Source organism: Moschus berezovskii, chromosome 27, assembly GCF_049115385.1.
Source record: "Moschus berezovskii isolate FMDL1 chromosome 27, NW_MosBer_1.0, whole genome shotgun sequence".
Classification (NCBI taxonomy): domain Eukaryota; kingdom Metazoa; phylum Chordata; class Mammalia; order Artiodactyla; family Moschidae; genus Moschus; species Moschus berezovskii.
This window is the reverse complement of record NC_142486.1, coordinates 41,696,292-41,714,495: the sequence shown is the minus strand read 5'-3', so window position 1 is coordinate 41,714,495 and position 18,204 is coordinate 41,696,292. Positions and strand designations below refer to the sequence as shown.

The following is an 18,204-nucleotide window of genomic DNA, read 5'->3' as shown; positions in this document are numbered from 1 at the left end:
CGGCACGCGCGGCCACGCCCACCAGCGCGGCGGTCCGCTCCTCTGGCCCCGCCTACGTGCAGAGCGGAAGTTCCGGTGGCGGAGCGCTGGACCGAGCCCGAGCGGGCTGCGGGCGCAGGGCGGGCTGGGCGCGGAGCCTGGGAGCGGAGCCCAGGCGGTGCCGCGCGGCGCCATGAAGGGCAAGGAGGAGAAGGAGGGCGGCGCACGGCTGGGCGCAGGCGGCGGCAGCCCCGAGAAGAGCCCTAGCGCACAGGAGCTCAAGGAGCAGGGCAACCGACTCTTCGTGGGCCGCAAGTACCCGGAGGCGGCGGCCTGCTACGGCCGCGCCATCGTGAGTGCGCCCGCGCTGCGGGAGGGGCTTGGCGTCCGACCCAGGGGAGGGGCCGGGCTGCGGCTTCTGCCCCGTGCCCTCCCCAGAACATGTCAGGCCGTGCCCGCCAGACTTTCGGAAGGAGGGGTGGGTGCTTGGGGTCTGGGGCCAAGGCCGCGCCTTTCCCAAGCCAGTACGGGTTGCCAGAGAACTGTGTTGGGTGGGAACTGTAGGTGTTCGAGGCCCACTGGGCTGGGGGACCAGGCACACTTGCCCCTTGAGGAGTCAAACGCGTTGCTGGGGGTTTCCATGAGTCTGGAAAAGCTACCTTCACAAGACTCGTTGGAGTCCAGAGAGTGGGCTCACGTAGGCTTCACCCTCTCTCAGAACACGGGCTTGGAAGCTGAGAAAAACTCTAGTATCTTGGTTCCAAATGTGGGCCTCAAGTTGGGACAGAGTGGGCTCACTCTGAGCTCACTTCCTCATGCTGGCTGGTCCGGCCTTGGTCCCCAGACCCGGAACCCCTTGGTGGCGGTGTATTACACCAACCGGGCACTGTGCTACCTGAAGATGCAGCAGCACGAGCAAGCCCTGGCTGACTGTCGGCGCGCCCTGGAGCTGGACGGGCAGTCTGTGAAGGCACACTTCTTCCTGGGGCAATGCCAGCTGGAGATGGAAAGCTATGATGAGGCTATTGCCAACCTTCAGCGAGGTGGGCTTACAGGCTAGCCGGTTCCAGGGTGCCTGGGACCAGGCGGGTGGACTGGCTGAAGTTTACACAAATACTCTCATCTCCCAGCCTACAACCTGGCCAAGGAGCAGCGGCTCAACTTTGGGGATGACATCCCCAGTGCTCTACGCATCGCAAAGAAGAAGCGCTGGAACAGCATCGAGGAGCGACGCATCCACCAGGAAAATGAGCTGCACTCTTACCTCACACGGCTCATTGTGGCTGAGCGTGAGAGGTGGGTTCCCCCCTCGAGTCACCACTCTTAGGTTAACTCTTGAGGTGTGAACACAAGTGTTTATTGAAGGCCAACTCTGGCACGCAGGAGATGAAGGGGAATGAGGCCTGAATGAGCCTGACTGGAGTGGAGTCTGACTGCCCCTGGCCAGACCCATCTCTGATCATCTTTTGGTCAACCCCCAGGGAACTGGAAGAGTGTCAGCGGAACCACGAGGGTGACGAGGATGAAAGCCACATACGGGCACAGCAAGCCTGCATTGAAGCCAAGCATGTGAGGGTGCCCCAGTCCAAGTGTGGGTCCTGTGTGTGCGCGTGCTGTGACATGAGGTGCCTTGGCTCCTGTTGGGTCTGTGTGTCTCGGTGCCCTGGGGAGGGGAGAGGGGTGTCAGGCCCACAAGTGGCTGCTTGGTTCTTTGCAGGACAAGTACTTGGCAGACATGGACGAGCTCTTCTCCCAGGTAGACGAGAAGAGAAAGGTGAGCTGCCTGTCTTCTGGGGCTTGTGGGTAGCTGGAGCAGTGTCCCTTCCCAGACCCTGACCTGACTGGACCCTGTGTGCTGCAGAAGCGAGACATCCCCGACTACCTGTGTGGCAAGATCAGCTTTGAGCTGATGCGGGAGCCCTGCATCACACCCAGCGGCATCACGTACGACCGCAAGGACATCGAGGAGCACCTGCAGGTGAGGCCTGTGGGTGTTGGCAGCAGGACCCCCATGCACCGAGCAGCTCCTAATTCTGATCCTGTTGTCACTACAGCGCGTGGGCCATTTTGACCCTGTGACTCGGAGCCCCTTGACCCAGGAACAGCTCATCCCCAACCTGGCCATGAAAGAGGTCATCGATGCCTTCATCTCTGAGAATGGCTGGGTAGAGGATTACTGAGCAGGGTGGGTGTATGGGCCACCCACCTGCCTTGCCTGGTACCCTAGCTCAGGAGGGCCTTGGGGCAGTAGCCCCTAGTTTTCTGTATATAGTTTGTGTCCCTAGATCCCCACCCTGGTGTCCCCACCCCCACCCCCATCAGTTCTGCTGGGCAATGCGCCTTTCATCCTCATTCTGGGCCAGAAAGCGGGGGTGAGGGTGGGCTGGGCTGAGGCTGCCGCCACCACCTCTGTCCCTGTAATAAAACCTGTGAGCACTGCAGGGATGCGTGCTGCTGTGCGGTGGGCTCGCCAGCCACCCCCTTTGGCTAGCCGAGGAAGGTAGAGATGAAGACGCTGGTGTCGAGGTTAAGTGTGGCATGCCACCATCGGTCAGGGAAATACAGCACCTGGCGAGGGGTGGGGGGGACATGTGGGTTGATGGGTTGGTTGGGAGTCCTTGGCCCAGCTCAGCCTGGCCCCGCCTGCCAGCCACTGACCTCACCTGCCTGGATAGTGCATTCCAGGGGCCGTGCAGATGGTGTCAGGGCCGGGTATGTGTCCCGGAGCCAGGCCAGTGTGGTTTTGTTGGGGTGGAATTCGGGTGTCTTCTCAGGAGGGTACAGGAACCAGCGCTGGGGGGTGCGGGGGGAGCAGCAAAGTTATGCTTTGTGTTTTGGTCAGTGAACCCAGAGTCTCAGCCCGCACCCTGTGCTGACCTTACGGCCATAGATCACCTCCGAGAACCCAGGTCCGTGCCAGTGGAAGGGCACCCCAGAGCCAGCTCCTATGGGGCGAGTTACCAGCACCTGGTTACCAAGCTTAATCCTCCCCCACCCAGCCCCCAAGTCCCCTCGTCCTGCAGGGCACCCACCTGCAATTCCAAAGCTGTAAGCAGGAGTTGTACCCAGCAGGCTGAAAGGAGGTGGAGAATAGTGCCGAAAGAGGGAGGCCCATTCGGTGAAGTTGTTGTCACCAAAGAAGTACAGAGTGTCTGCCGGCAGAAAACACAGGACAACAGGGGGATCTCCAAGTCCCCCCCCCCACACACACACACCCATGGCCACCTGTCTGACTCACCATTGCCCATGGAGATGGGGTCCTGGGGGTGCAGCATCTGCTCCACATACTTCTGAAAGGGCAGGTCCACTGCAGTTTGAAAGGCATTGGTCAGGACTAGTCGGTGCTGCCTGCAAGATGTTGGCAAGTACGCTGGGCTGCAGGGTGGGGCAGCTCACCTTTCTGATAGGAGTAGGTGTTGGCGGTGCTCAACCGGACCACGCTGCCTCCAAAGGAGGCCAGCAGCCTCTGACGGGTGCACAGGTCCCGGAACCTCTGCGGAGGTAGAGAAAGGACTTCACGTGAGAGGGGGGAATCCACCTCTCACGCTTGACGAGAGGGGCGTGAATACTCACCGAGTTGTCTGTGAGCCCCTGCAGAATGACAGGTCTGGAAAAGGCGTAGCTAGAAGGAAGGGCAGTGTCACGGCCAGGTCTGACCCGCGCCCACTCTCGGCTCCCGCCCACACGCGCTTGAAGGGGCTCAAGGGGAAAGCGGCCTAGGGAGGACGAATAGTGCGCGTCCTCGGCGGAGCAGGGGACGGTTCTAGGGACAGGTTTCCGGGAGATGGCCCCGCAGGAGGGCGCAAGTACCGCTGCACGAACTCGGCGTAGCTGAGGTCAGCCCGGCGCTCCACGGTGCAGTGCTCCTCTTCCGTCACGGCCACCGGCGCCCCCGGCCCGGGCCGCCGCCTGCCGACACAGCGGCTCAACTTTGCAGGCTGCCCCGCCGCGTTCCCCGCCCCGCCCCGCCTGGCCGCCCGGCGCCGCTCACCACCCTCCGTCGGCGTCCTCCCCGGAGCTCCGGGCGGGAACCGCCAGCGTCCAGAGCGCGAGCCACACGAGCGGCCGCGCCTCCAGCGCCATGAGCCCACAGGCGCGAGGCACGCTGGGAACGCCTCCGTGGGGCACTGACTGGTTGGGGAACCGCTTCCTTCGGCCCGGAAGGAGGGAGCGCTTCCGGGGGCGGGGCGAGGACCGCTCCAAAGGCTGCTATTGGCTACTGCGCCGCGGAGGCCCCGCCCTCCGCCCGGCAAAATGGGTCGCGCCGGCACGAGACCCCAAGGTGACAAGCCGCTCAGAATGCCTCCCGCGTCCTTTATTTGGTTCACAAGCCCGTCCCCACCAGCCCGGCAGCGGGTCAGGAGTACTCGCACAGGTGGCCGCAGCCGGCGGGGCAGTGGGAGCTGCCCTCCAGCCACTTCATGATGTGCTGCAGGTGGCCGCCGTGGCTGCAGCCCTGACACCACACGAAGGGCCCCTTGACCACGTGGTGGCAGACGGCGCACATGCTGGCGCAGCGGCGGCAGCGATCGCATACCCAGCCCCGGCTGCTCATGGGCCGCTTGCAGTGACTGCAGTTGACATGTAGGGTGGTGGAGGCCTGGTTGAGGCAGCTGATGGCGCGGCTGGTGCTGAGCTTGACCACTTGATTGGACACGTTCCAGAGGCAGAAGCGCTGCAGCAGGTCGATGTAGGACGTGTACCAGTGCTCCTGGTGGGCAGGGCGGGGAGGGCGGATTAAGAGCCCGGGCTTCCCTGGGCACAGACACAGGTGCGGGTATAGGCGGGGTGTGCAGGGGCAGTCCTCCTCGGGGTGGTAGCTGCTCCGGGGAGACCCCCAGACCTGTCACCCACCTGGGTCTGCTCGTCGATGTCCTTGCGCACGCGCTCACCCAGCACAATGAGCAGAGACACGGCCATCTGCACGTCACCCTGCTCGGCATAGAAGCGTAACATGTCACACACCAGGGCACTGAAGAAGTCGGGCGGCAGGCGGCTGTCGCACAGCGCGTGAGAGACAGAGATGAGTGAGAAGGAGGAGTCCACAGGCACCAGGGAGGCTGCATCGGCCTCACTGCCGCTCACGTGGGGAGAGTCGGCCTTGTCCTGCAGGTGCTCAGGCCCCGGCGGGGTGTCCACAATCTCGTGGCGCAGCGGGAAAGCCTCCTGGGGCAGTACATACTCGGGCTCCTCGGCTGCAACAGAGGCAGGAAGGGTAGGCAGGCTCTGGTCCAGCCCCGCCCCGCCCCGCCCCGCCCCCCACCCCACCCCTTTCCCACGGCCCCACTTACAGTGTGCATGTTCTGGATCCAACAGGTAAAGCTCATCGTCCTCACCTTCCACCTCGCCCAGCAGGTAATCGGTGGGCACATCGCTGCCCTCAGTCTCCTCGTTATCTGTCCAAGGGAGGGAGGGCATTCCAGGACTGCCTCGCATGAAGGCCCTCTGCCCGCCCCCACCCTACCTTCGTTGGGTACGAGTGTGGCTGAGGAGTCCAGCAGCACTGTGTCACTCCGTGTATCACCCTTGCTGCGGTCCAGCCGAGTCTCACTGCCCAGCCCTGGGGCCACATCCTTCAGGTTGAAGCTGGGGGCAGGGAGGGCCGATGGGTGGGTAGGCACCAACAGTCCCACCCTCTGGGGAGAACCGCCCCCAGGTGTCTACCTGTTCATAAGGGGCAGGCCACAGGAGCTGCCCTTGCCCACGCTGTGGTTGAGATTGGTGGTGGGCACCAGGCCAGGACTACAGTAGATGATCCGGAGCATGGTCCACGTCTGAGCCACCTAGGGGTGGGCACTAGTCACTCATGGGGGTCCTGGGTCCCTGGCACCCTGCACAGACCCCCCTCTGCCTGGATAGAACCACAAACCCTCAGCTTTCAGCTGCCCCAGGGACCCAATGTCCTGGCCCACCCCAGGTGGGAAGCCAAGGCCCACAGGAAAAACAAAAATCCTAGCCTCCATCCTGTAGGGGCAGAGGAAACATGGAAATGGGCCTGAGGTCCCAGGGAGGTGATGAGCAAGGCAATGTGGACATTCTCTGTAGGGCTAGACATCCTGGGAAATCTAGAAGCAAGGACAAGCCAAGAGGGGCCAAGACCCCACAACACCCAGGCCTGCACCCCAGGAACAGCACTGGCATCTGGCCCACTCCTGGGGCTCTGGACACTCTCAGTTACTGGGGCAAGCTGGGGGTGTCCTCAGCCAGAGCTGAACTCTGAACTCAGGGCAGGGTCTGGCTGCAGCTGTCAGAGGAGCTCCAGGCCCTGTACCAAGACCCTGGCCCTCAGCCCGCCCTGCGCACCTGGTTGCGGCCAAGCTCTCGAGCCACTTTCGCATTGTGGTCACAGAGTTCAGCCAGTGATCGGCCGGCCAGGGCATAACGCTCGGCCGTGTCCACGAACCAGCTCATGCTGCCGCTGCCGGGTTCTATCTCAAAGACGTTGAGGGCGCTGGAGGCAAGGCCCGCAAAGGGCTCGGCAGGGTCCAGCTTGCGCTTGAAGAAGATGGGGTGGCGCCGATCCCCAGTGTAGGGTTTGCGCCCCGACTCAGTGGCCACGAGGCTCTCCTTGGCTGCGAAGGCCAGGTCCCCAAAGAGGCCGTAGCAGAGGCCCTCAGGGTTGGCACGCTCAACAGGCTGGCTGGCGTCGCGGAACAGGTGCTGACATAGAGTGCTGTCTTTGGAGCCGGAAAGCAGGAAGGAGGGGTCATGCGGGTGGCGCCAGGCGATGCCCGTCGTGACGTCCCGGTGCTCCTCAAACATGGCGGCGGGCACGAAGGGCCGGCGCACGTCCCACACGTAGACGTTGTGGTCCACCATCATGGAGCACGTGGCGAGGTGGTGGCGACACTCGGGCCTCCACTTGACTCTGGCCACGGAGGCGATGGTCTGCACGCAGTGCACCTCCTTGGCACGGTGTGTGGCCATGTCCCAGACCTTCACCATCTTGTCACGCCCACCTGTGGCCAGCCAGCCCCTGGGGAAGGCCCATGAAGTCCTCAGTGACCTCTTTCGAGGTGGGAGGGCTCCCCACTCTGTCTCACGGGTCTTGAGGCAGTGAGAGAGCCCTTCCACAAGCCCACCCACCCTGCCCCGCTGCCTTGGCCCCCACCCCACACCTGTCCTCGGGGTGCCAGTCGCAGCAGAATACAGGCCCATTGTGGGCTGTGAACATTCGCTCACAGCGGTCAGGTCGCCGAATGTCCCAGAGCTGCACGTTGCCATTCTCGAAGGTGGACGCAAAGGTGAAGTAGTCCCGGATGCTGAACTGGACATCACGCACGCTCTCAGACTGGCCTGTGAGCGGACATTAGTGAAGAAAGAAGGTTGGGGGTGGGGGACAGGGTGGCCCACAGGAGCTCCAGGAGGGAGAGTAAGCAACCAAGGGGGAATCCTCGGGAGGGATGTGGGCTGGCGTTGCATGCCTGCCCGTGGCCCAGACCAGAAGGCCTGGAGGGTGGCGGAGACGCTGCCAAGGCCTGTCCAGGTGGACAGGGGCGAAGAGCGTCGTGGCAAAGCAGATAATGCCGAGGCAGGTGAGAGGGACACCAGGCATCAGGTGGTTTGTAATGGACTCTGGACCTTGATTGTTTCTGGATTCTGCATCTGACATGTCCTTGTGCAAAGCTGTCACAGCTTCAGGACCAGGTGTCAGAGCACTGTGTGAACAGGAGCCTCGGTGGGCCGAATACAATCCTCTGGAAGACTCAGGCCCCAGGAGGCAGGGATAGAATGCCCCAGGCTCTGTCCAGGCCCTACACCTCGAGCTGGAGCTGCCAGGTTGGCCAGCCCCCAAGGACTGAAGACCTTGAGGGGACACATCCAGCCCTGAGGACCACCACACCAGGAGCCTTCGAATGCAGCACCCAGCTTTCCCCCACACAGGGAGCTCAAGGACTGTCGTAAGAGGCTCCCTGATTATCTGAGGGCTCTGCCCTGTCCTTCATTTGGTCTCATCGAGGTAAAAAGAAGAGCTGGCTCAAGGTGCGGATGTCAGGAGCTGGGCCTGCTGGGAAGGGAACTGGGGGGAGGCGGGAACCAGGCAGTGTCCCACTCCCCACTAGTTCCCTGGGCTGAGGACCCTGGGAGCACACTTCATGCAATGAGGTGACCTGGAGCTCTGAGGTATGGCGAGAGGAGGCTCAGCTGCCAGGGCAGCCACCCATTTGCCCTCTCCCTGATCCCACGCTACCCTCAATTCCTGCTGGCCCCGCAAGTGTATCAACGCTGTGCCCACACTGCAGGTACCCCTCACACTTCCACCAGGCCCACCCCTGCTCCTTCCCTGCTGACCTCCACCCCCTCCTCCAGTGCCAGCTCAGCTGGCTCCTCCTCCAGGAAGCCCTCTGGGAGCACTCCTGAGGGCCTCTGACACAGCGCTTCTCCACCTGCCTAGACAGGCCGGCCACCTACAGAGATGCACACCTGCCTGACCTGCCTCCCAGGGCCTCACCCGAGAAGGTGCTGACAGAGTCCTTCCTGCGCAGGTCAAAGCACTTCATGAAGCCATCCTGGGAGCCGCTGAGCAGCACGTGGGCCTCAGTGGGGTGGAAGCAGACTTTGTTCACTGTGCGCTTGTGCTCTGTGAACAGCTGGTCCTGCTTGTTGCGGGACGGCCGGCCCAGGTTCCAGGTGACCACCACGCCGTTGGTGGCTGCCGTGGCCAGCAGATTCTCGTCCATCTGGTGCCAGACAACGTCTGCACAGCTCAGGTTGAGGGAGGGCTTGCGGCCCACGCGCAGGTTCAGCTTCTCCACAAACTGCTCCTCCTCAATGGCATAGATCTTGAAGATGCTGCGGCCTGCTACGACCACCTGGGCCGCGTCACGGCACACGCTGATGGCGTTGGCCGGCGCATCCAGATGGCAGTGCATGGTGCGGCCAGTCAGCACGCTCCCACCGAGGGCTGTGGTCACTCGGGACATCTTCTCCATGGCTGCACGGATAGCGAGGACAGATCGGTGAAGTGGGCAGGCCTGGTCAGCCTGGCGGCAGGGGCGTGTCCGTTCAGACCCTTCACCCTGGGTGGTTCCTCCAAAACTGCTTAGTCCAGGGGAGTCCACCGTTAGTCAGTCGGTCTGAAAGGCAAGTTCCATCACCCTGGCCGGGCAGTCGGAGGGCGCTATGGTTGCCCTGAGGCTAGCCAGCCCCATGTCTGACCTGTTGGGCAGACCTTACCTGGTCAGCCCCAGGCCAGGCCACTTCTCCAACCCCCTAACTGCCAGATCAGGATGGTCACTGGACCTTCGGGCAGTGAGAACTGCCAGGGAAGCCAGATGGCTCCCACCGTGCACAGTCGGCCTCTGGAAAGGTAGCGTCCGGAGACAGGCTACAGAAGGGCGAGGGTCAGAGGGGCTTCCAGGACCGAGCTGTTTACGGAGTCCGAGGTGTGGCTGGCGCTACCGCTCAGGAGAGTCCGGCGGCGCAGAGGTTGCGGCGGGAACGGAGACAGCAGTAACAGAACCGGAGGAACGGAGAAGTCTCTTCTTCCGCAGGCACCTGAGCCATTTCCCGAAACCGCCAGGCCTGGGAGGAACGGCCGCGCCGGAAGCAGCCCGTCTCCGTCCCGCCCCCCGCCGAACGTGGTCCTTTTCTTTCCAGCCCCGCGCTGGAAGCGGGTGCCCACACTACAAACGTTCCGGAACGGGAGCGCGGCTTGGAGGCGGAGGGACGAGCAGAGGTGGGGGAGAGGCTCCTCCGGTTCCGCCTCCGGTATTCTTCCTCTTCCTCTTTTAGTAGTGTTATTTTAACGCTAGTGCTCATCTCTGCCTCACGGTCCATCAGCAAGCCCAGGCATCCCCAGGTTGGCCCCACAGCCCTCCTCCGTCTCCGCCTTCTTTTTCGCCCTCTTCGGGACCCGGGAACAGCCTCCTAGCGGCTCTCCAGGGGTCCCCCCTCCTGCCTCATCTGAGCCCCGCACAGCCAGGGACTCTTCGGCCTGCGGGACTCCACACGTCCTCACCGCGCTGGGAGGCAAATCTCGAGCTCCCGACCCCGTTCTCTCCGCGCACCTCCCGCCACGGCGGCTGCCAGCCGGCCGAACCCTTGCCTGCCGCACGGTCATCACGCGTGCTCGCTCGTTGTCCTCCCCAGAACGCTTCTCCTCATCCATCAGAGTTCAGCTTAAATGGCACGTTTTTAGAGGCCTTCCCCGGCCACCCATCTAAGTGGCCTCCACGGTGCTCGTCACAAGCTGGTATACAGATTACATCAGTTTCACACGCATCCATCTGTCTCCAAGAGCTCTGGTGCCTGACTGGACCTGTTCACATAAACGGTTCAATCAGTGACCCTCTCTGAGCCGCCTTTCTCTGCTGGGTATGCGCCCTGGCCTGTGCTTGCTGCGCTAGGATACCCCTAGCAGCCCTCATTTCTGCCCTTGGAAAAATGGGCTAGATCCTAAATATTTTGGAAGCAGTGTTATATGTAATGATTTTAGTGTCGCTCCTCGCTGACACAGTGAGAGGTTAGGGGCCTTCTGTGGTGGCCACTGCTGGGTTTCCAGGCTGGAGCAGTGTTACCAGTCTCTGCATGTTTATTGAAAGAACCAATAAACCTGATGAGGGGTGCACAAAAATTCAGACTTGGGCCACTCAGGACAGATAACACCTTCCCCCCACCATGGTGTGATGACCTAAAAACAATTCAGACATGTGTTTTTACAACTTTTTTAATATATATTTTTATAAACAGGTCACGTGATAAAATAGCACAAGAAACACTTACCAAATATAAGGTTATATCTTCCGCATATACAGGAGAATGAGGTCGTTATGTACAATAAGAAAATGATTTTAGGGGTTGGTTGGTTTTGTTTTCCTCTGTCCCCCTAATTTTTCCTCCTACAGTCGTTGGAAATATCACAGCTTCAGTTGCATTAATACTTTGGACAAATGGACAGCTGCCCCTCCCCACTGGGAGCTGTGGGGAGGAGGGGCTGAAGAAACTGGCTCCTGACCATCTCAGCCCTGGAGCCTCTGGCCAGCGCTCCAGGGGCAGGGAAATCTTTGGGCTGCTGAACTGTCTCCCTTCAACAGCGTCTCTCGCTCGCTCTTTCTCTCTCTCTGTCACTCTCTGGCTCTCTGGAAACTGGCTACTCTCTTCCAACCAGATTGGGGGGGGGGAGTGTCCCAAGATAGGGTGTGGGTGCTCAAGGTTGGGATGGAAAGGGGTCCCAGCCCCCTCCTCAGCAATCGCCAAGATGGGCGAGCACCCCAGGACTTCCTGATGTCTTGGGATTGGACAGAACACGGTGAGCCACGTGGGCAGGTAGAAGTCTGGGAAGCTGGGGAGAGGGAGGCTGTGGCTAGAAAGGAGCCCTCCCTTTGGGTGTTGAGGGGGAGCTGGTCACTGGAAGATTGGTCACTGGCTAGGGCCCCCTTTTCCAGTTTCCACCTGGTGGAGACCTGCCCAGGATGAAGTGTTGCGCGGAGGGGCCTGGGCCCAGCTGGCTAAAGGGGCTGCAGGGCAGGGTCCACTCAGGACTGCTCCCAAGGTGTGCAGGCCCTAATGGTCGTTCCAGCTGCAGACCTCTCAAGGTAGCTATGCCACCTCTGGGTTGAGGTGGACTGGGGCCAGCTGGGCTAATGCTGATTATGCCAAGGTCACTGTCAGCCCGGTGGCCCCTCTCCTAATCCAGTTCTGCCCTAGCCTGGCCAGGGTCCAAGGACCTTAGGCCTGTGGGTGGGGTGGGGCGAGCCGGGCCTCTCTCACACAGCGGCAAGGAAGAAGGGAGGTCGCTGGGGGTCAGTCTGGCATGAGTGGGGGAAGGGCAGGTGGGACTTGGGCTCCTGGGCGGGCCATGGCTTTGGCGGCGGCCTGTTTCCCCTCGCACCCCTCGGAGGGCTCCAGGCGCGGTGCAGTGGAAGATGCGGGAAGCCCTGGGGGCTCTTCCGGGCCCCTGTGTCCTAGGGGACCCAGCTCCCCTCAATCCCCCTGGGCCCTGCCCGGGGTGGGGAGACAAAGCGGGGTGTGGCGGAGAAGGCGATAGAGGCGGCCGTCTGGCGAGCTCAAAGCGCCCCCAGGACCGAGCCCCAGCGCTCCGCCTCCGGCGGGCGGGCGAACGATGGAGGCGACTGTGGCGTGGCGAAGGGCGGGCGTGCAGTTGCGGGCGCGAGGGGCATGCACAAATTCCCCGAGCGTGCGTGCGTGCGCGGGGCTGGCCCGCCCACCGCCCTCCCTGCTCGGGGCGGGGCGGGGAGGAGAGCGAGGGGCCGAGGTCAGGGAGGCCCCGACTACTCGACGACGAGGCAGCGGGGCAGGTGCTGCGAGAAGTACTTGAAGAGCTCGGGGGTGGCTCCGGGGCAGTTGGTCAGCTCCAGCTCCTCCAGGTCCTGCAGCTGCACCAGGCCCGAGAGCCCGGTGGCGGTCAGCAGCGGGCAGCCTGCGGAGGGGCGGGGTTTAGTGGGCGTGGCCCGGACCAGGCGAGACTCCGCCCTCTGGCCGGGTGGGACCTGGGCCACGGTGAGTCAACACCAGGCGTGGGTCTGCACGAGGGTCCCGGTAGTGCTGGCGGAGTCGGCCTTTGTGGGGATGAGTGGCCACTGCCCAGGAAGGCGGCACAGGGTCTCACCTGCCAGAGACAAGAGACGCAGACTCCTCATGGCCAGGAGGTGCTTCAGCCCGAAGTCCTGCACCTGGGCGGGAAGGCGGGGCGAGTTAGCTATTTCCGTTCGCGATTCGAGGGAGCCCCACTCCTAGCGTCAGGCCGTAGGGGTCAGGGGGTAGGTTCTCAGGTCCCCACGGAGTCGCTGAGGGCCCTGGGGACTCCGTGCCTGCCGCTTGGGTGTGAAGGGATCCCAGACTTCCTTACAGGATCTGAGTAGGCCGGGTGCAGGTCAGCGGCATATCTGGGTGGGGGCTTTCCCCGCGCCCCCCACCTCCCCCCCCTACTCCCCAGTCTCTGGAGGCGTGGAGGGCTGATACCTGGCAGCACCATCGCAGGTAGAGGCTGCGGAGGGACGACATGGTGGACAAATAGCTGAGGCCAGTGTCCGTGATGCGTACACACCTGTGGTCACAACAGAAGGGGTTGCCCACCTTCAAAACACCTGTCCCCGCCCCTTAGCTCTGGCCCCTTCCTCCTTTTCCGCCCCAGACACCCAGAGCTGAGCTACCTTTCTGCCCCACCGTGCCGCGCCCCACCCAGGCTCTGCCAACTGGCCGCTCGGTCGTATTCCCTGGGGGGAGGTGGTGGTGGCCGGCACTGCTCAGTCCCGCCCCCCCGTGTTATAGTCCACACTAGGCTAGCCTCTTATGAGAGCCCCTACCCCCTCGCTGCAGTCCCCCTCTAACTACAGGCTTGTCCACTAGGCTCCTTTCTTAGAAGTCCAGCAGCCTCGCCTGGCCCTGCCCTCCGTGGCCTAGGGGTGGGGCCGTGCACACCTGTCCAGCACGAGCTCTTCCAGGCGATGCAGGTCGCAGGCCACATACTCAAGCGCCATGTCGGTGATGCGCGGGCACCAGGAGAGGTCGAGGCTGCGGAGCTTCCGCAGGTTCTCAGCCACGAGCTCCACGCCGTCGTCCGTGACCTTGGAGCAGCCAGAGAGGCTGAGTGCGGTGAGGTTGGGCAGGCTGTGCACCACGTTGACCACGCCATGGTTGGTGATCTCCCAGCAGGAGAGCAGGCGCAGCGTGTGCGTGCTGTGGCCCTGGCGCGCCGTGAAGTAGGCCAGGGCTGTGTCCGTCACGTGGTAGGCCTGCAAGCTCAGCTCAGCCAGGTTGGGCAGCAGCTGCGAGATGGCCGCAATGGCGTCGTCGGCCACGTTGATGCAATCGCTCACACTCAGTGAGGTGATCCGTGCACTCAGGCTGGACCACAGCCCAGCCTCGGTGAAGTCATTGCAACCTGACAGCTCCAGGCGCACCACGCCCTGCATCTGCTCCAGCATCACCTGTGGACAGGTGTGGGGTCAGGAGGCCTCCATGGGGCTCAAGCCGACTGTGGTTTCCCAAGCATGACACTCCCCACTGGCGTGGTGGGCTGATAGCAGACAGAGTAGAAGGAGCCCACCGAGGGGCAGGAAGCTATGTTCTTGAGGGTGCAGACGGTGTAAACATCCATCAAACTGGACTCTGCCAAGTGCACTTTACAGTGTGTTCGTTGCACATAAACAACATTCTAAGAGAGGAGGCAGGGCACAGGGGATCTGAGAGTCCGGGGCCAGGCTGGAGCAGGTGCTCAGAGCCCTTGGTGTTAATGATGCGATGATTAAAGTCCCCTTCCTGGGGAAGGGGCCACCTCCACAGCTGTTCCTCTGACCTTTGCCCCTGCTTCTCCCACCTCCCCCAGCATCCTCCCTACCCAAGGAGACCTCGGCATGCAGGGTCTCACATTTGTCTGCTTTGCTGTTGCATGCAAGAGTGCTAAGTCGGTTGAGTCATGTCCAGCTCTGCAACTTCTGTCCATGGGATTCTCCAGGCAAGAATACTAGAGTGGGTTGCCATACCCTCCTCTAGGGGATCTTCCCAACCCAGGGACTGAAGCTGTCTCCTCCATTGGCAGGTGGGTTCTTTAGCACTAGGGCCACCCTGCTTTGCTGTTACTGCCTTGAAATCCTTAGTTATCTCTGAGCAAAGGACCCAAATTTTCATTTTGAACTAGATCCCCCAAACTAAGTAGCCAGCCCTGCTCCCCCCACCCCAGAGCCACACTCCTCAGGGCACCAGCCCCACCCTCAGCCACTTTACTGCTTGTGTGTGAAACCTTCTTCCTCACCCTCCCCCCCACCAACACACATGTGCTGAGTGGCTGCTGCCTGGCCCAGCCCCCCACCCCTGCTCCTCCCGTGGCCGTGCGCACCTCCAGGCCAGCATCAGTGATGGTGGAGCGCTTGAGGCTCATGGCCTTGACGCCCTTCTTGGAGAGCGCGTAGTTGTCGATGAACTCACAGATGTCCAAGTCAGAGACGCCGACCAGGCAGAAACCCTCAAAGCCACGTGCTGCGAAGCCCTGCAGGTTCACGAACTCCTTCTCACCTCCAGGCAGCACTGTGTAAAGCTCCTTGGCGTGCAGCACAGGCGTGAGGCCCGCCCAGAACTTGGGCTGGTAGAGCACACGCCTCCAGGCCTTGCACACCTGCGCCAGCACACACTTCTCGCAGGCTGAGAAGTACCAGAAGAGGCCATTGAGGATCTTCTCATCTGTGGCCAAGGGCGGTCGCTCTGCTGGGGGCCCGGACACTGGGGCTAAGGCTGGTCCACCAAGGGGGAGCCCTGCCTGGGGGCACAGGCCCCCAGCCAGGGCAGCCCGGGGCGGCGGGGCAGCCAGGCTGGGTGGTGGGAGGGTGGGCGGGGGTGGCTGGCAAGGGCGGTTTTTGGCAGCTGGCGTGCCCTTGGTGATGCTGGCTGTACCCAGGCTGTTGGGCTGGCCCGGCAGCTTCACCAGGCCATTGCGAGGCAAGCATGGAGGCTTGGGGTCGCCGTCGACGCCCGGGCTCGACATCTTCCTCGCTCGGGCTGCAGACAGGGTCCGGGAGATGACAGTGAGTCCTGCGTGGGAGGACTAGGCTCCGTCCCTTACCCCGGCGGCCCCTCCCAGGCCATTCCCAGAAACGCCCAACAGAAAGGGTCTGAGGGTAAGCCCTGCCTCCCTGACTGAGCAGGTGCAGGAAGGCAGGGCTGGTCATGACTACGACACTCCTGAGCACCTACTGTATGAACTGAGCTTAATCTCCAACCACCACAGAGCTTTTTGACCCCCAGGTACTATGGAGGACAGAACAGAAGTGGAGGGACACTCGCTGGTGACCGCCCCCTTCACCTCTGCTGCCCACCATCGGCCCCTGCCAGGCCTCTCTGCCAGGCAGGGCTGGGGAACTGAGGGTTTGGGGCATTCTCTGGCCATGCCTCTACGCCACGCCAGTGTAGCTCTCTGGAGTGGTTTAAGTGCTCCATCTGAGGCTCATGCACTGAGAATCTCCGTGGCTGCAGGAGGTTCTGTGGCTCAGAACATACCCAGAGAAAGGGCAAGTGTCTTCCCAGGGTGCTCACGGTGATGCCAGCACAATGAGCTCTGCACACATATTGTTTCCTTAATCTCCCACTCAACCCATGGAGGACGATGCTTTGATGATTGTACCCATTGTACAGATGAGGAAACCATAGCTTGAGGCAGCATGAATTGCTTGAGTGAGGTCACAGTAAGTGGTGGAGCCAAGACACAGACACAGAACTGGCTGCGGAAGGCTATATGTAGGGATCTTCCCACAGGGTGGGACTGAGACCATCCCCTGTTCCCCTGCTCAGGCCTCCAAGGCTGTGAATGAGTGGCAGAGGGCACTGGATATGCAGATGAGCCCAGAGAGAAGAGGCAGTGGGTCCCTCACAGGGCTACCATCTGCCTCTCTTTCCAGATCTCCTGCCCGTCCCCACTTCTGACACTCAGCGAGGAGGTGGGTACCCAGTGGCTCACCCCAAATGGCGGTGTGGCCTTGGGGAGCCATTTCCCTGCTCCAAGCCTCACTTTCCTCACTTCAAAGCCTGGGGGTGACGATATGCCCCATGGAACAGCAAAAGAAGAGGACCAAGTGCAAGGCATGGCTCACAGTGAGGAGGGCATGGGCTCACTGACCTAAGAGGAAGGGGAGCTGGTGGTCCTGCCCTGTCCTTCCCAGCGTCACACCTCCACTGGTTTCCAAGCTGTGGACAGGACAACACTTGCCAGCATTCCACATCTGGGGAGGATGCATCCGGGGCTGGGCCCAAGGGACTAACTGGGACACATGGCCCTCATAGCTGCCAGCTTTGAGTCCAAAGGCCTTCATGCCCTGGTAGTCATGAACCTTCAGGCTGCCAATCCACGCCCCAAGAGGAGACCCCCACACCTTGGCTGCCCCTTCACTGTAGGTCATGACCAGGTAGTTGCATTCCTCATCTGGGCTGATACACGACATCCCTAACAGCACTTGCCGAGTGCCCACTGGGAGAATAGTGTATATCAGCCTCACAACTGGCTGGTTGGGGGGTACAGGGGGAAGCACTGCTGTGATCACGGTTTTCAGGCCAGGAACCTGAGGCTCCCAGGAGTTACAGTTGCCCACAGTGGCAGGGGTGGCCCAGCGTGAGGGCTGCCCCAGACCCCTTAATGCCAGTACATAGGAGGGGCCATCCTGGGACAACAGCGCCGCATGGAGGGACAGTATGAAGCCCACAAGTGCCCCCCCCCATCCTGGGGCCAAGGGGGAAAGTATCCTGGCAATTCCGTCGTGCGGGCTGTGCTGGTTAGAGGGGCAACCCCTGTCTGAATACCTTCTGCGTCCCTAGAGCAGGGCGCGTCCGGCGGCGGCAGCACCATGGACAGCACCCCCGCAGCCGCCTCGTGCGGGCTCCGGGGCCAGGCCGGGCCGCGCCACCACGGACAGCGGCAGCACGCGGCGGGGAGGGTACGGCCCGGCAAATTCAGCTTGGCTGGGAGGGGCCCGGGAGACTTGCAGAGGGAGGGGGGAGAAGATGCCCGCTCGGCTAAGATCCGGAGGAGGAGGCGGCGGAGGCGGCACCAAGGGAGAAATAACTCAAGAGCAGTGCCGATTTAGGTTGAAAATTCTCCCAGCCATGGGTGCGCACGTGGAGCCTGAGTCGAGGGGATCACGTGTATGCCCCGGGCATCTGCGGGGCTCCCTTCCGTCCCCCACAGGAGCTCACATTTGCATACACCCACAGTCCCATCCCCACCCCCTAGACCTCTGGGTGGAGCCCATCCACGGAAAAGAGCTTACAGCAGCTTGCAGGGAGTGTCCGAGGCCTGGCCGCCCCTCTCTCCCCAGCCCCTGGCCGGCCTATCGGTTAGCCTCCCCGCCCCCTACGTTCTGGGTTTGAGCCTCCTTCCCAAAGAGGCAGGCTTGCTGCTCCCCGGCCTTGTCCATGGTCTTGCGTTCCAGCTGCTCCTCACCCTCCAGCCTCGTTGACTTAGTCTGAGCCCTGAATCTTCAGCTCAAAGCTGGAAACAGCCACACCTTAGCTCAGGGGTCAGGGCTTTGGGACAATGCTCAAATCAGAAATGGGTCTTCCTGCCGGTGAGGCAAGAGGCCCCTGGGGGGCTGAGACAAGGGCCCCTCAGCCTGGCTCTGACCCCCTGACCCAGCAGTAAGGTTGCAGAGCCTCCGCCTTCTTGGCACCTGCCCGCCCTGCACCCAGTGTGTCCAGGAGGAGCCGCCTGGTCTTCCTGTCAGGATGGGGCAGGGGCAGTCAGTCCACTGGGGACTACTCCCCTTTAGGGAAAAGCACCAG

At 62.1% G+C, this 18,204-nt stretch overlaps 4 protein-coding genes across 6 annotated transcripts; 1 reads left to right on the top strand and 3 right to left on the bottom strand.

Annotated features, from left to right (window-relative positions):
- Positions 1 to 61: 61 nt before the first annotated feature.
- On the top strand, positions 62 to 2,420 carry STUB1 (STIP1 homology and U-box containing protein 1). The gene is made up of 7 exons (XM_055409058.2): positions 62 to 331; positions 824 to 1,022; positions 1,110 to 1,275; positions 1,461 to 1,548; positions 1,697 to 1,753; positions 1,841 to 1,957; positions 2,034 to 2,420. The coding sequence occupies exons 1-7, from the start codon at positions 173 to 175 to the stop codon at positions 2,157 to 2,159; spliced, it is 912 nt and encodes a 303-aa protein (XP_055265033.1). The 5' UTR covers positions 62 to 172; the 3' UTR covers positions 2,160 to 2,420.
- JMJD8 (jumonji domain containing 8) lies at positions 2,070 to 4,279 on the bottom strand. Of its 3 annotated transcripts, none has more exons than XM_055409059.2 (9): positions 3,971 to 4,279; positions 3,790 to 3,888; positions 3,553 to 3,601; positions 3,376 to 3,472; positions 3,218 to 3,286; positions 3,012 to 3,131; positions 2,857 to 2,924; positions 2,638 to 2,772; positions 2,070 to 2,547 (listed from the first exon to the last, which is right to left on the bottom strand). In XM_055409059.2, the coding sequence occupies exons 1-9, from the start codon at positions 4,060 to 4,062 to the stop codon at positions 2,467 to 2,469; spliced, it is 810 nt and encodes a 269-aa protein (XP_055265034.2). In that variant the 5' UTR covers positions 4,063 to 4,279; the 3' UTR covers positions 2,070 to 2,466. The 3 variants fall into 3 exon arrangements, with proteins under 3 accessions (XP_055265034.2, XP_055265036.2, XP_055265035.2); XM_055409061.2 differs by having other exon boundaries at positions 2,643 to 2,772; XM_055409060.2 differs by having other exon boundaries at positions 2,412 to 2,547; positions 2,647 to 2,772.
- On the bottom strand, positions 4,274 to 9,603 carry WDR24 (WD repeat domain 24). Its single transcript, XM_055409055.2, has 8 exons — positions 8,432 to 9,603; positions 7,098 to 7,275; positions 6,283 to 6,955; positions 5,644 to 5,762; positions 5,444 to 5,565; positions 5,271 to 5,375; positions 4,834 to 5,174; positions 4,274 to 4,690 (listed from the first exon to the last, which is right to left on the bottom strand). Exons 1-8 carry the CDS (start codon positions 8,910 to 8,912, stop codon positions 4,337 to 4,339), a joined length of 2,373 nt encoding a protein of 790 aa, XP_055265030.2. The 5' UTR covers positions 8,913 to 9,603; the 3' UTR covers positions 4,274 to 4,336.
- A 970-nt stretch (positions 9,604 to 10,573) lies between these two features.
- Positions 10,574 to 15,447, bottom strand: FBXL16 (F-box and leucine rich repeat protein 16). Its single transcript, XM_055408856.2, has 5 exons — positions 14,780 to 15,447; positions 13,363 to 13,871; positions 12,904 to 12,988; positions 12,551 to 12,614; positions 10,574 to 12,361 (listed from the first exon to the last, which is right to left on the bottom strand). Exons 1-5 carry the CDS (start codon positions 15,419 to 15,421, stop codon positions 12,213 to 12,215), a joined length of 1,449 nt encoding a protein of 482 aa, XP_055264831.1. The 5' UTR covers positions 15,422 to 15,447; the 3' UTR covers positions 10,574 to 12,212.
- Between the last annotated feature and the right edge of the window lie 2,757 nt (positions 15,448 to 18,204).

Coding starts and splice junctions, on each gene's coding strand:
- FBXL16 (XM_055408856.2), bottom strand. CDS start 15,421: ATGTCGAGCCCGGGCGTCGACGGCGACCCCAAGCCTCCATGCTTGCCT. Junction 12,989..13,362: donor GAAGAGCTCGTGCTGGACAG/GTGTGCACGGCC, acceptor TTGTGACCACAG/GTGTGTACGCATCACGGACA. Junction 12,615..12,903: donor ACCTGCGATGGTGCTGCCAG/GTATCAGCCCTC, acceptor CTTCCCGCCCAG/GTGCAGGACTTCGGGCTGAA.
- WDR24 (XM_055409055.2), bottom strand. CDS start 8,912: ATGGAGAAGATGTCCCGAGTGACCACAGCCCTCGGTGGGAGCGTGCTG. Junction 6,956..7,097: donor GACTGGCACCCCGAGGACAG/GTGTGGGGTGGG, acceptor GGCCTTCCCCAG/GGGCTGGCTGGCCACAGGTG. Junction 5,763..6,282: donor GAGAGCTTGGCCGCAACCAG/GTGCGCAGGGCG, acceptor GCCCACCCCTAG/GTGGCTCAGACGTGGACCAT.
- JMJD8 (XM_055409059.2), bottom strand. CDS start 4,062: ATGGCGCTGGAGGCGCGGCCGCTCGTGTGGCTCGCGCTCTGGACGCTG. Junction 3,602..3,789: donor TACGCCGAGTTCGTGCAGCG/GTACTTGCGCCC, acceptor CCTTCCTTCTAG/CTACGCCTTTTCCAGACCTG. Junction 2,773..2,856: donor AGGTGATCTATGGCCGTAAG/GTCAGCACAGGG, acceptor CGCACCCCCCAG/CGCTGGTTCCTGTACCCTCC.
- STUB1 (XM_055409058.2), top strand. CDS start 173: ATGAAGGGCAAGGAGGAGAAGGAGGGCGGCGCACGGCTGGGCGCAGGC. Junction 332..823: donor CCTGCTACGGCCGCGCCATC/GTGAGTGCGCCC, acceptor CTTGGTCCCCAG/ACCCGGAACCCCTTGGTGGC. Junction 1,754..1,840: donor AGGTAGACGAGAAGAGAAAG/GTGAGCTGCCTG, acceptor TGTGTGCTGCAG/AAGCGAGACATCCCCGACTA.